Raw genomic sequence first — 15660 nt, 5'->3', positions numbered from 1 at the left:
TTTGAGTTTTTATCCCCTTTATGGGTATATGCAGTTTATGGTAATATATTCTGCAGCAATTCCACCATATGTAGATGGAGAAAATGGAGAGATCAACATTGTGCAATACTGTATATCACTATAAAATTGAATAAAGCAAATGCACTTACAAACTTCAAACATACGGTAAAAATAAGCGTGCCACCACTTGCAAAGTGGTCCAATATTCTGGCTGAATCAACAAGATTAATGTCTACAGAGATAGAATGGAATGAGACAAGTAGAAAATAATAATAAAAAAAAAAAAACATGATTGTCCCAACACATATTGTGTAGATAATAGCTTAATTCAGAGACATATAGATAGAAAAAAATAGACCAGATATATAAAGTCTGCAAAGACTGCAGGACCGACATTTGACATCTCCATGGAGAGTTCAAACACTATCCATAGAAATGCATTTAGTCAGGAGATGCGGACTGGCCCAGCGCAAAGATAACCGCACATACCCAATAGCCCACCAATGCTTCCAAATGGATTGTGTGAGATACTGGGGGACTAAATGTAAATTAATCTCTGGGCAGGGGGGCTTAAACTCTACAAGGGTTTCAAATATGAAGTTCAATGCTACTAGTCAAGCCTTAAAAGTTACTCACTCATTATTGGGGAAGTTCTACTTGACAAGTGGACATTTTGAGCCTTGGATCCCACATCACTAACATTAGAGGTCTATGTTTGTATTCCCAACGTTCGAGTGTTCCTTTAATACAAATCATTCTCCTACTATTTGCACTTTTACGAATATTAAAGACCACCTTCATAACCCTCATGATCACCTGGACCCCACATTGAGTACAGTCATTAAAATAAAGCAAAAACAGAAAAAAAAAAAAAAAAAAAAAAAAAAAAAGTATATGCACTCAGCATGTAAAAATAAGTGGTATAATATTTCAATTGACTTTTTGTCTTTCTGACAAAGCAACTGAGAATGTTTTGCCGCATTGACCACATTGATTCCAATCTATTACATCAACAGTTAAACGTCATAAAATATATTTCCAGTTTTGACCTCCATGCCATCGCCCTCCTCAAGCGCTTTTTTTTTGCATTGTTCTCTTAACTTTCTGTTGGACTGAGACTGCAGTGTAATAAACAACTAAGGTTTAATTAATGGTAAATGAATACAAGACATAGGTTATGACTTTAACTAATTAGGAAATTGTTGAATTAAGTCTGCCTGGGAATGCAGGGCAGTATAATCAATATCCAATAAAAGGACTATGTATGTAATTTAGCTGGAAATGTGTTTCCGATACCATCAAAGTGAGTTTAAGTAAGTAGAATATATGAAAGGCAACAAGGACATTTTTTTTGTTTTGTTTTTTAAAATACAACACTTAAAGGATTTATAAAGAAGTAAATAACAGTTCTTTTTGTAGAGCAATCATCAGCCAAATATATGAAATAATGTATAATTTAATGCAACAAAGTTAGATGTAAATGTGTGATTCATAATTGGCTTACCTTCTTTGAAGGCATGTTCCGCAGGATGTACACAATCTACATATATATGGTTGACTGTACAAGTTATTGGTGCTGTGATACGATGCAAAACCCAGTCCAGACATTGGTTGGATTTCACATAAGAAGAGGCACCTTCCTACAGGCACTTGTCCTCTAGAGGGCACTTGTTTTCAGCACTTTTTATGTGGCTTTTTGGAGTTTAGTGGGACACTATAGGCACAAAAACAACTTTAGCTTAATGAAGCAGTTTTGGTGTAGATATATATCATACCCCTGCAATCTCACTGGTCAATTATCTGCCATTTAGGAGTGAAATCTCTTTATACAACCATAGTCACAACTCCCTGCATGGGACTTACAGAGCCTTCCTAAACACTTACTGAAAGGAACCTAGGTACTCTAAGCATAGGCGACTCTCTAATTAGGTGATTTAGGTGGCCACCTAAGACCTCGCATTCATTGGGGTCTTGCGGCCTTCTAACTGGCGAACAGGGCCTGAAGCATAGTGCAGGCATCAACGGGTAAGAGGGATGGAGAAGAGAGAGGGAGATCAAACTGGGGGGGGGGGGGGAGAAGATGGAGCCTGGGGGGGGGGGGAAATGAAGATGAAGCTAGGTGAGAGAAAGGGAGATAGTACTGGGTGGTAGAGAGGGAGATGGAGCTAAGCGGAGAGATGGAGATTGAGCAGGGGGAGAGAGGGAGGTGGAGCTGGGTTTGGAGAGAGAGGGAGAGAGAGAGAGAGAGAGAGAGATGGAGCATGATCAGAGAGAGAGATGGAACTGCAGGTTGAGAGTGGGATGGAGGGGAGGGAAGAGAGGGGGATGGGGCTAAAGGAAGAGAGGGGGGATGGAGTGAAGAGGGAGATGGAGCTGAGGAGAGAGATGGAGCTGAGGAGAGAGATGTACATGGAGCTGAGGGGAGAGATGTACATGGAGCTGAGGGGAGAGAGGGAGATGGAAATGGGGAGAGAGGGAGATGGAAATGGGGAGAGAGGGAGATGGAAATGGGGAGAGAGGGAGATGGAAATGGGGAGAGAGGGAGATGGAAATGGGGAGAGAGGGAGATGGAGCTAAAGGGGAGAGAGGGAGATGGAGCTAAAGGGGAGAGAGGGAGATGGAGCTAAAGGGGAGAGAGGGAGATGGAGCTAAAGGGGAGAGAGGGAGATGGAGCTAAAGGGGAGAGAGGGAGATAGAGCTAAAGGGGAGAGAGGGAGATGGAGCTAAAGGGGAGAGAGGGAGATGGAGCTAAAGGGGAGAGAGGGAGATGGAGCTAAAGGGGAGAGAGGGAGATGGAGCTAAAGGGGAGAGAGGGAGATGGAGCTAAAGGGGAGAGAGGGAGATGGAGCTAAAGGGGAGAGAGGGAGATGGAGCTAAAGGGGAGAGAGGGAGATGGAGCTAAAGGGGAGAGAGGGAGATGGAGCTAAAGGGGAGAGAGGGAGATGGAGCTAAAGGGGAGAGAGGGAGATGGAGCTAAAGGGGAGAGAGGGAGATGGAGCTAAAGGGGAGAGAGGGAGATGGGGAGAGAGGGAGATAGAGCTAAAGGGGAGAAAGGGAGATGGAAGTGGGGAGAGAGGGAGATGGAAATGGGGAGAGAGGGAGATGGAGCGGAGGGGAGAGAGGGTGATGGAGCTGGGGGGGGGGGAAGACAGGGAGGTGGAGCTTAGGTGGTGATGGGGAGATGGAGCTGGGTTTGGAGAGAGAGGGAGAGAGAGGGAGAGAGAGATGGAGCATGGTCAGAGAGAGGGAGATGGAACTTAGGGTTAAGAGTGGGATGGAGGGGAGGAAGGAAAATTAAGCTGGGGAGGGAGAGGGTGACATTGCCTGTATGCAGAGGCTACCAGGGCTATCTGTTAAGGGGACCGGCCTTTCTTTTTGTTCTGGAAGGGGCCCCATAATGTTATGTAGTCCAGTCGGGCAACTAGACCACAAGGAAGCAACCTTTCTGGCAAAAAGGAGGCAAAAAGTAGGCTAAAACATCTTGAATTTCAATATTTGCATTTGTGTGCGTCTCTGTCAGTGTATGTATGTGTGTTTGCTAGTGTTTTTGTGTGCCTGGCAGTGGGTATGTGTATGTTTGCCTGTGCATCTATGTTTGTCAATGTGTCTGGCATCAAGAATCACTGTGTGAGTATATGTCTGTCTGGTAGTATGTATCTGGGTAGGTGTACATATTCCTATGAGTGGGTCTGGAATATATATGTGTGTGAGTTTATATTTATGCGTCTGGAAGCATGTGTGGGTTAATAAAGGACCATAAGTATTATGATGGCAGCCCTGTCGGGTGGACTGAGAGTCAAGGAAACGGGTGCGGAATGATATGCAGGGACTACCTGGCTGGAAATTGTTCCACATGTACAAGGGAAAAAGGACGTAGTTCCTACCACATGTACATGTGTATGCAAATTTATTCATTGAGGAAGACATAGTTACATATTAGTATATGCCAAAAATTACTTTAGTCCATTAAATTTAGCCTTTCACGCATGGCGTTTATTTAAAATAAGGGAAACAACACAATTTGAATTGATTCCAATTTTAGTCACAAACTAGGTTTGGGAACCTCAGTAAGAGTTAAGTGATAAGAAAAGAACCTCCTTTAGCTGATGCTAGTGTTGTTTTTTAAAAAAAATAACCTGAATACTATTCCACTTTAGCACAAATTATATATTTTTTTCTGAATGCCACTGTTACTATGGTATTCTTTGTTCTTAGTAAAAAAAAAAAAAAAAAAAACCCTCAACACATCAAGATGCTTGTTAGGTCTATATGAATATACTGTTTTAGACATAAATTTTTCTAATGATGCAATGGGGCAAAATAACCCCAGCAGATGGACAAAGAGAATTAATAAAATTTAAAATGATAGTCTGAGGATACCGCAATTGAAATGTTTCTGTACCAGCATACAAGGTCTTGGTAAAGTGAGACATTTAATGAATTAATCCTTAGGCTTGTTCATTAAGGTATCCCAAAGTGCTAACTAATACAATTCAGTGTTAATTGGAACATGTCGTTCAATGTCTTTTTTCAACACTTCTCCTTTGACAAATCTGTTGCCATTATTCAGATCTTAATGTCCCACCCAATTTTGCACCTGTGAGGCCTTTTTCATAAGTAAATCTCCTTTTTTTGCTTTTTGCAATAAAATCCATCACATAACTGTCGTGATATCGAACGCAATACTTACAAAAAAAATAAAAAACACAAAAAAAAAAGAGAGATTATTTTTCAATTTATAAGGATTTTTGTAAAATTATGTATCTGCCGGCATGCTGCATTTTAAAATTATTAGATAAAAATGTGCTGGGTAATGTATTAATCTTCTTCTAAAGTAAGAGGCTCTAGTTCACTTTGCACAAATTACATATCCTTTAATTAAGCTACTGATACAATAATAAAAAAGAGCACATACCGACTCCCTTGTGAGCATCTAAGCTGGTAAATTCAATAGTCCCATTGTGGCCCTTTTTTGGGTTTTCTTTATATGGTTTGTGGATCCCATTAGGGCAGTATCTGTAAGAAAGTCCATAATCTGCAAGATAAACCTAGAAGACAAGAACAGATAAATGAATAATGCTTTTGTCCTTTAGAAGTATAACCTTTATAATTAAGCCTTAAGAAACTTATAGGTTGAGGACAAGCTTTGATCTGCATTTTATTAAACCAAATGGTACCTCGAGATAAAATATGTACATCTGGGGGCAATAACAGTTACCCTTCTTCTTTAAATTCTTCCCATCACAGTTATATCTTGTTTCTGAATTTAGCTGGATTTCAGTCTTTTTTTCCCTCTTTAACTCCCCAGCTTTCATCTCTCCAGGTGGGTATCTACACATCATAAACTGCAATGTGTCTTTTATGTGTCCTCTCAGTTTATGTCTTAGAAGCTTTTACATTTCACTAAAATGCCTGATCAGATCCAATAGTTTTATTTAACTCCGCAAAGAATCATAGAGTTTGGGGTTTTTCAAGATAGAAAACAAAGTTAGAAGTTAAAGCAGGTTCACGTTCAGCGACAATTCGTAAAAACAAAAAGAAAATTGGAAATGAGGTTACAAGGAACACATCTCGAATGCTGCAGACAAGGCCTTACAGGATAAACTGTTATCAGAGGATAACAGTAACCTGTCAAGATTAGAGTTAAACTTAGCATTCTTTTTGATCCTTTTTAGTCAATTAACTTCCATAATCAATTGCAAAAATAAATGAAACAAACCATGCAGAACGTATCAAATGAAATCAAGCGTTGATGTCTTTAGTTATGGCAAAAGGGGTATATTCTTCTTCATCAATGCTGATTTATAATTTGTCAGCTTTTGGGCATTTACATTAATATGGTTTTAAAATTCTGAAAAAAAAGCACTAAACAAAAAAAAAAAAAAAACTACAGAAATGTTCATGCTAAAAAGAGAATTATTTTAGGTTGGTAATCTGTTTTCAAATATAGATAGGGCCTGACTGACCCACAGGGAAATTTCCAGTGGGTCGCTCTAGTCCGGTCCAGTTGCAGGTTGCTAGAAGAAAGGTGGTGCGAGGAGCAGCGAATGCCTTCACTCCTCGTAACATTCACAGAGCTGAAGGCAGATGGAATATATCATAAAATCACATCATGGCAGCTGACACTCTGGCTCTGGATGAATAAGAGGACACGCTATGGACATGCATACAGTTGCAAGAAAAAGTATGTGAACCCTTTGGAAGGATATGGATTTCTGCACAAATTGGTCATAAAATGTGATCCGATCATCATCTAAGTCACAACAATAGACAATCACAGTCTGCTTAAACTAATAACACACAAAGAATGAAATGTTGCCATGTTTTTATTGAACACACCATGTAAACATTCACAGTGCAGGTGGAAAAAGTATGTGAACAAAAGACAAAAGGCGGTGTTTTCATTACAGCCTAGGGACACCTCCAGTAGCCACTCCTCAGATGGCTGCTAGAGGTGTGTCCTGGGGCGCAGCACTGACATTTAGCATCTCCACGCTCTGCATGGAGACTCTGAACGCTCCCCATAGAGATGTATTGATTCAATGCATCTCTATGAGGAGATACTAATTGGCCAGGGCTGTGTTTGGCTGAAATCATCAAAATTGACAATCTCAGACAATCCAATGCTCTCCTATGGGGGAGAATCAATTCTGATGATGTTAGCCAAGGAGGCAGATCAGGAGCGGAGCCAGCAGAGGTGGACCCACGCAGCACTGGAAACAAGGTGAGATTTTACTAGCTTTAAGGGGAACAGGGAGGGTCAGGGGTGAGTAAATAGTTAGTGTAACACTATAGGGTCAGGAATACACATTTGTGTTCCTGACCATATATAGTGTTCCTTGGAACACAAACGGCATCATGCTTGAACTAGCTTCAATAGAAGGAACTACAGTGCCAGGGGAAGCGAGGACCTGGTCGTCAAATTTGTGGGCCTAGTTGCTTCTGCAACTACAGATTCTTCTACGACCTTACACTGTGAGACGCCACAGTGCTACTGTGCTACTGGCACAGCAGTATTGAATAACTGACCACCCGTATCACACTAGGATCAATTAAACAATTATTAAACAGGATATATCTACCATGGTATCTCCTGATCACAAATGGTGTAGGCATTGTGCCACTGGCAGGGTCTAGGCACAGCAGTAACAGCCTCACTAGGATCAATGACTCAGGTAAAGTTGTTAGTGACCCTGGCAGTAGCTAAGCAAAAGGACCTTTTTTTTCTTACTGTTCTGCGCATTGAGAAAACCAGTTGTATTGTCTGCAACAAAGTGGGACACATTATTTGTCTAGAGAAATAGAACCAAAATCATGAGCTGGAGAGGGACACTGCCAGCTCGTTTGCAATCACACAAAATGCAATGAGAAAACAAAATAAAATGTCTCTAGAATGCATTTCTGACAAGTATATTCAGTTAAAGGGGTTCTAGTCAGGTCTGATTCTACGATAACATCAAAATCACAGTACCTTATTTGGATCTGTGTAGCACAAAAGAATATTAGCTGCCTTTATATCGCCATGCACATATTCCTGTTCATGTATGTATTCCAACACGTCAAGCTAAAATGTAGAGAAAGACATTATTTGAAGTAAAACCTTGAAAAAAATATTTTAGAAACAGTTTGGCAGATTGTATGTTGAACAAACTGTCAACTGCACAGCTTTCAGTAAAAAGGACAGTTAAACTGCAAAAAAAAATAAAAAATAATAATAATAATAATAATAAAATAATAATAATAATATTATATTATTTAAAATGCATTCCATTGATGGGAATAGTACCTATTATTTAATCTATCTATCTATCTAATGTTCTCAGCCTATCACCGGCTACCTAGCTAAACCTTCCTCAGACTGTGGAAGCAGACATGGAAGAAAACCATGGAGCAGGAATGTAGCAAAACAGTTTAACCCCTGCAGGTAATACTAATTCCATACACTCCTGCTGCCATAACAACTTGAATCTACTAAAGTTATTATTGGGGCGGCAGTGCCGATTTAAGTATTTAAAAAAAAAAAAAAAAAAACAGAAAACTTTATATAAATTTAAAAATAACAGGTTAATAAATAAAAATGTAAAAGTGCTGCACACACCTATGGATACAAGTATACATGTTATTACTTGCACTGGAGCAGAAATTAAATGTGAGGGTGTTTGGAGTGCCCTATTAATTGTTAAGGGTGCAGGGGCCAGGAAAATAAGGGTGATCATATGGAGGTTCAAAATGGAAATGAAAAGGTGAACAGGGGAAAAAAAAAGTGAAGCGAGGATGAACTAATGGAAGAGAAACATGTACATATTAAAGAAGCTCTCCAGACCCTTAAAGGACCACTCTAGGCACCCAGACCACTTCAGCTTAATGAAGTGGTCTGGGTGCCAGGTCCAGCTAGCTTTTACCCTTTTTTTTTATAAACATAGCAGTTTCAGAGAAACTGCTATGTTTATTCTGAGGGTTAAGCCAGCCTCCAGAGCCTCTAGTGGCTGTCTCACTGACAGCCGCTAGAGGCGCTTGCGTGCTTCTCACTGTGAAAATCACAGTGAGAGCACGCAAGCGTCCATAGGAAAGCATTATGAATGCTTTCCTATGCGACCGGCTGAATGCGAGCGCGGCTCCTGCCGCGCATGCGCATTCAGCCGATGACGTCGCGAGGAAGAAGAGGAGGAGGAGTAGAGCTCCCCGCCCGGCGCTGGAGAAAGAGGCAAGTTTAACCCCTTCCTCCCCCCAGAGCCCGGCGGGAGTGGGTCCCTGAGGGTGGGGGCACCCTCAGGGCACTCTAGTGCCAGGAAAACGAGTATGTTTTCCTGGCACTAGAGTGGTCCTTTAAAGTACTTTAGCTTGCTGAAATGCTTAAGGTGTAAAGAGTGTTGTTTTTTTTTTCAATTGAAATTTACAAATTTATACATTAACCTTTTTTTACATCCCCCTAGCACTCAATCAGCCAAACGGTCCTCTTACTTCCTGGTTGGTTAGCTCAGTGGAGCTAAACTCAAGAGGCACACCTGCCTTGCAAAGACTTCTCATTGAGCTGCTTTGGGAAGTCTCTGATTGAACAACCACATACAATATGGGTGGGGTTAAAAGGGGAGGGCTTAAAAGGGGAAGGCTGCAAACAAGAGATATGTAACTTTTGCAAGCTGCTTTTTTTTTTTAGATATACAAATGCACAATAAAATGATGCATGTTGCCACTGGTCTACCACAATATTTATTATATGGGTAGGGAAGTGTTCCTTTAAAGAAAATCACTGTTAGTTGAAACTTACCAAACGAATCCCTAATTGCATAATTGTACTTAATGGAAATTTTCCACCATGGCTGAGAAGCAATTTTTGTAGATCTGTGCCAAGACGATCAATCACCATAAACCTGTAGCTGTTAAATACAGTGAAAAAGAAATGTTGTCGCATTAAAAATGTAGTGCAGTATATGAGAATAAGTTGCCTGAAACAATGCATTTACACAAAGTATAACATATTAAAAAAAGAGTCTTAAAAGAGGATAAAACAGAATAAAAAGAAAAAAGAAAAAAAAGGTATTCAAACGAGACTGGACAGAAAGTGTAGCTTTTAGTATATTCATCTCTCTCATGCCCATAATGCTCTCATGATAATAACCAGTAAGAGAACAAAAACATATTGATCTTCTATGCCAGAAACTTCATCTGATTATTTGTCACCTGAAAGTGTCTTTTCATACAGAAGTTTAAAAGAAACATTTTTGGGGAAAACAAAAAACAAAACATACAGTATATAATTTTAAGCTATAAAATGTTTATCTGTAATGCAGCTATCCGTCTTCCAATTGCATCACATTTTCCGGGGCTTCAATGACAGTTACTGAGCTGCACGCACTAAAACTCCTTCAGTTTTAAACTTTTGTTTTGTTACTTTACAGTTTAATGTCTTAATGTACTTTGATAATAAAGCATAAGACAAACAAGCGAATGTAGATAGAACCAAAATTAGGAAATCATTAAGCTTAAAGGAACATAGCGTTCCTTTAAATTTAATGATTTAATAATTTTGGTTTTTATCCTGACCCTTAAGTGTTAAAAATATTATTTAGATCATCTCATAGAAAAGCATTGGTATGGCTGAAATCACCAGTTCTAATGACCTCAGACAAGGAGGTGGAACGGGTCAGAGCCAAACGCCATCCTAACCATTCAGTAACTCCTCATAGAATCAATGCATCTCTATGGGCAAAGTTCAGCGTGGAGAGGCTGAACGTTAGTGCTGCACCTCTAGTGGCCATCTGAGTGACTGCCAGTGGAGGTGTCCCTAGGGAGCAATGCAAACACTGCCTTTTCTCTGAAAAGACAGTATTTACAGAAAAAAGCCTGCAGGGATATACTATACTCACCAGAACAACTACATTAAAGGAACACTATAGTCACCTAAATTACTTTAGCTAAATAAAGCAGTTTTAGTGTATAGATCATTCCCCTGCAGTTTCACTGCTCAATTCACTGTCATTTAGGAGTTAAATCACTTTGTTTCTGTTTATGCAGCCCTAGCCACACCTCCCCTGGCTATGATTGACAGAGCCTGCATGAAAACAAAAACTGGTTTCACTTTCAAACAGATGTGATTTACCTTAAATATTTGTATCTCTATCTCTAAATTGAACTTTAATCACATACAAGAGGCTCTTGCAGGGTCTAGCAAGCTATTAACATAGCAGGGGATAAGAAAATCTTAATTAAACAGAACTTGCAATAAAGAAAGCCTAAATAGGGCTCTCTTTACAGGAAGTGTTTATGGAAGGCTGTGCAAGTCACATGCAGGGAGGTGTGACTAGGGTTCATAAACAAAGGTATTTAACTCCTAAATGGCAGAGGATTGAGCAGTGAGGCTGCAGGGGCATGTTCTATACACCAAAACTGCTTCATTAAGCTAAAGTTGTTCGGGTGACTATAGTGTCCCTTTAAGCTGCAGTTGTTCTGGTGACTACAGTGTCCCTTTAAAAAAAAAAATTATGTACATTTCTGAGCTATTAAAGTAGCCACCTTTTCCAGATATAACAGGTGAACAGACTTGAGGCATTCATTCTATAATTGGAATCAAATGTTGCTTTTTAAAATATATTTACAGATGTACCCACAGATGTGATGTAGTTATAGGGTGCTTTGCTTTCATCCTGGTCTCATGGTTTCATCCATGGGACTGCAGTGAAGAACCTGTCCTGTCCCAGAACTGGATTACTGGTAGGTTTAAACACCACTACAGTCACCAAGATCACTTAACCCCTTCAGGACGGAGTCAATAGTACACGTTCTGATCAAAACAAAACGTAAACAAAAACTGGAATTTGCGCTATATGTCTGTTCAACCGTAATTCACCTCTTTCATATTAAATGCACTCACACTTATTATATATCATTTTGTTCAGGAGAAACAGGGCTTTTATTTCATATCAAATATTTATATATGAAACATAATTTATTATGAATAAAATAAAAAAAAAAAATGAGAAATTGTATTTAACCCCTTAAGGACACATGACGTGTGTGACACGTCATGATTCCCTTTTATTCCAGAAGTTTGGTCCTTAAGGGGTTAAAAAAAAAAAAAAATTGTAGTTCTGCCTCACATTTTAGCTGTAAATGTCATAATACTGTTAGGTTTTACATATTTGTAACCGAAAAGATATAACTGGTATGTGAGCGCTCCAATTAATTATGCAGATCTACATAAAAATCAAGATGAAAATATCAATAAACTTAAAAATGACCAATCTCGCCGAGATCACCACAATGACCACCATAAACCACAATTGAATGTACTGGGTGAGTCTTATCTGAATCAGAATACTCTACACATATATATAAGAGTATAACAAAATATCATTTATTGTATAGTAAACCAATCATAAAAAATGAAACAACATCTCAAAACGTCCAGTATCAGATGTAAACGTGATGAATAGTAAGGGGCCCCTTATTCATATTCTTGTCGACAAAGGACTGATGTAAAAAATCAGAGATGTGCACATTAGCATAAAAACTATATGTGAACTCAAAAAAGTTCAAGCAGTAGGCTCCAGTCCAGTCCGTGAAAAAATATATAAGTGGATAAACGGATAATGCCCAGACGACCAAGCCGTCTTACGGAGAGGGAGCTCAAACACCAGCCAAACACCCTGGTCAAGACTAAGAGGGAAGCGATAGGGATGGCCCCAAAGGTGAAAAAATCACATCCAGATATGGAAAACTATGGGGATATCACTTCAGCAACTTACCCTATCCGTCCGACCATCGGGTGAGAAACTGGGAGCACATAAACTCCAAACCGTGAGGGCTGCAGGAAAAAGGCCGTTCTCGCCAGGTCGCTTGCCGAAAATCAATGGCGGGTCGTAAAGGACGAATCGGCTGGGAAGTTCAAATCCGTCGGCGGTGTGGTGAGGTAGCAGACAGCACGTCTACGCGTTTCGTCCTAGCTGGAGGACTTTTTCAAGACAATGTCTGCTGTCTAAGAGCCGGGTTTATATACCCACTCTTAATTGATTCATAGAATGGTCATGATTGTTAATTGATAAACTGAGATCATTACAGATCTAAAGTAAATGGTCATAATTGTTAATTGATAAACTGAGATCATTACAGATCTAAAATAAAATATGCTGCAAGTGGATAGAAAAACACAAAATATAATAAATGAAAACATATATCCTTATTAGGACAATCTCATATTATTAACATCGAAAAATTATATATATATAGACATAAAATAAAGATTAAAAATATATTTTTATTTTTACTTTTATTTTTACTAATAAAGTATTTCAATCTCAAGTTTAACAGAGATAATGAATCAATCTTGATTTGTGAGCCTTTTTTTAAAAATAATAATAATGATAATATAGTTCAATTGTTTTATAAAAATCTATTGTTTATATATATTAGATTAGGAACAAGAACATTAAAATAAATGTTGAGCACTATATTTTTGTATATATATTTATATGTATAATTAAGAAAAAGAACATTGGAAAAAAATGCTGAACACTCATATAGGATTCATATAAGTGTTAAAGAGACCATGGGGTCTAAGGTGAATCGTAATATATATGTGGATCCCGATTGATCCTCTCCCACATATAGAGACAGTGAAAGATCTTTCACTCACAGGGACAAATAAGTATGTCTTCCAAATTTTAAATGTTACATTCCACTTCTTCATTTAACCCATTAGGAGTAAGTGTGTTGAGTCTAAAGATCCATTTAGTTTCTGCTGTAATTAAGGCTAATTTTCTAATGGGTATATTCTCTGCAATATGCTCGATGCCCATTACTAAAAGCTGTGAAGGGTTACTGTCATGGGCCATTTGGAAGTGTCTGGCTACTGGAGATTTTTTATCACGGTTGCTGATGGCTCGTCTGTGTTCCCTGAACCTGGCTTTTAATGGTCTCGAAGTCTGACCTACATATAGCAAGTCACAAGTACATATCAACAGATATACCACAAATGAGGTATTGCACGAGATTCTAGTAGTTGTATGGAAGTTCTCATCTTTAGAGGAAGGGGGAAAATTCTTTTTTCCGTGACATATGTGTTGGCAGGTTAAGCATCGGGTGGCACCACATTTGAAATTTCCTGCTTCACATAATATCGATGTTTGATTAGTTTTTGCAGTCGGAAATTTGGAAGGGGCCAATAGGTTCTTTAGATTCCTATTTTTACGGAATGTTACTCTGGGTACTTCAGGGATACTGAAACGAAGCCATGGATCCAACCGCAGAATAGACCAATGATTGTTTAGGATACGAATGATCTGGTTGTACGCCCTATTGTACGTTGTCGAGAAGATGGGACCTTTATTCTGACCCACCTCTCTAGTACTGATGTGAAAGTCTATCCTCGGTTTAGGTCTCCTTATTATCGGATGATTCTCCAATAGAGATAGAATCTCCCTATGTTTGACTGAGGGGGAAGGTGATGAAATCAGTATATCAGCTGCAAACCCAGGGATAATTATAGGGTTCTTTCTGTCCATTCCAATTTTACGCTGGTTGATAAGGGAATCTCTATTGAGCCCTCTAGCCTTCTGGTACGCCCGACCAATGATGCTAGGGTCATAATTCTTATCCAGAAATCGCTGGCAAAGGTCCAACGACTCCTCTTCAAAATTCTCCAAAAAGGAACAATTGCGTCGGAGCCTGGTGAACTGGCTAAACGGGATATTATTAATCCACGTAGGATGATGACCACTCGTGGAGTGTAAAAAACCATTGACATCCACCTGTTTTTTATATGTTCTGGTGTGGACATAACCAGGTTTCCCACTCAGGATTAAATCCAGAAATTCAATAGTAGATCTATTTTTGTTGCTCGTGAAGGAGAGCCCCCACTCGTTGTTATTGAGACTTTGAACGAACTCCTCAGCTTCATTTAGATCACCTTCCCAAATGATCAGGATGTCATCAATGAAGCGTTTGTAGAATTTCAGGTGCCTCTTCCAGATAGGGTTATGGTAGATGTTGGAATGCTCCCATAAACCCATAAAGATGTTGGCGTATGCTGGGGCAAAGCTCGCCCCCATTGCTGTCCCTTTCTTCTGTAAATAAAATTGCCCATTGAAACTAAAATAGTTGTGGGTTAAAATGAAGGATATACTTTCAACAATGGCTTCCACTTGAAATCGTGGAAGAAGGGGGTCTTCCAAAAGGAAATGTTTGACCGCTTTCAAACCTAACTGGTGGTCAATGTTGGAGTATAAGGCCGCCACGTCAATCGTTAGCCAGCAGAAGTTCTCCTGCCACACAACCTCCTGCATCAGAGACAACACGTGTCCTGTATCTTTAATGTAGGAGGGGAGGTGAATCATAATTTTTTGCAGGTGAGTGTCTACCCATTTTGAGAGTGGTGCAGTCAGAGAACCAATAGATGAAATGATGGGTCTCCCCGGCGGGTTGGTGAGAGATTTATGAATCTTGGGGAGAAAATAAAAAATGGGGATATTGCCTTCACCAGAGAGGAGGAAACCTTTCTCCATTTTGTCAATAACCTTCATGTCAAACATCTTATTTACCCAAATCCGTAATTCTTTGGTAAAGCGGGTTGAGGGGTTGAAGGTAAGAACTTGATAGTATTCTTGGTCTCCAAGAATTCGATTGGCTTCACCCAAGTAGTCCTCTCTATTGAGAAGGACAATCCCTCCTCCCTTGTCTGCTCCCTTTATGATGATGTTATTATCCTTTTTAAGGCCCTTTAGGGCTGACATTTCGAGATTAGTAAGATTGTGTTCCAATTTACGATCTTTCTGTTGCTTCTCAAGATCCAGGACCAGGTGTTTAAAATCCTTCATAACCAATTCATAGAAGATAGGAATGAACCCTCCTTTGTCGGCTAGAGGATAGTATGTAGAACGAGTTTTAAGTCCTGTAGATACACTAGCCTCCAACACCTCCAGGGCATCAACTTCCCCAAGGGCTTCAGTTTGATCATTTAGTAGGCTCATCAGGTTCTTCAGAATGATTTTATCTTGTGGATCATTTAGAAAGAACGAAGCCGTGTGAACGCTATTGGCATCCTTGATATTAAACGACCTGGTTAAGGTTAATTTTCTAATAAATTGGTTAAGATCTCGAAATAGATCTAGGATATCCGGATTCCTAAACGGAGCAAAACTCAGACCCTTGTTGAGTAAGGAGATC

The 15660-nt window shown here is 39.4% G+C and overlaps 1 protein-coding gene across 6 annotated transcripts in view; it reads right to left on the bottom strand.

Moving 5' to 3' along the window:
* Window positions 1-15660, bottom strand: part of VRK2 (VRK serine/threonine kinase 2) — an 87729-nt gene that overhangs the window by 51172 nt on the left and 20897 nt on the right. For all 6 annotated transcript variants that reach the window (XM_063443734.1, XM_063443733.1, XM_063443737.1 and 3 more), the window contains exons 6-8: window positions 9269-9377; window positions 7472-7564; window positions 4916-5048 (exon numbers count right to left, since the gene is read on the bottom strand). In XM_063443734.1, the coding sequence (XP_063299804.1) occupies window positions 4916-5048; window positions 7472-7564; window positions 9269-9377 (335 nt within the window). The remainder of the gene's footprint in view (window positions 1-4915; window positions 5049-7471; window positions 7565-9268; window positions 9378-15660) is intronic.

The sequence above is a fragment of the Pelobates fuscus genome, chromosome 2 (assembly GCF_036172605.1).
Source record: "Pelobates fuscus isolate aPelFus1 chromosome 2, aPelFus1.pri, whole genome shotgun sequence".
In the NCBI taxonomy this organism is placed as follows: Eukaryota; Metazoa; Chordata; class Amphibia; order Anura; family Pelobatidae; genus Pelobates; species Pelobates fuscus.
The sequence above is the reverse complement of the archived record's forward strand: the minus strand, read 5'-3'. Positions and strand labels throughout refer to the sequence as shown.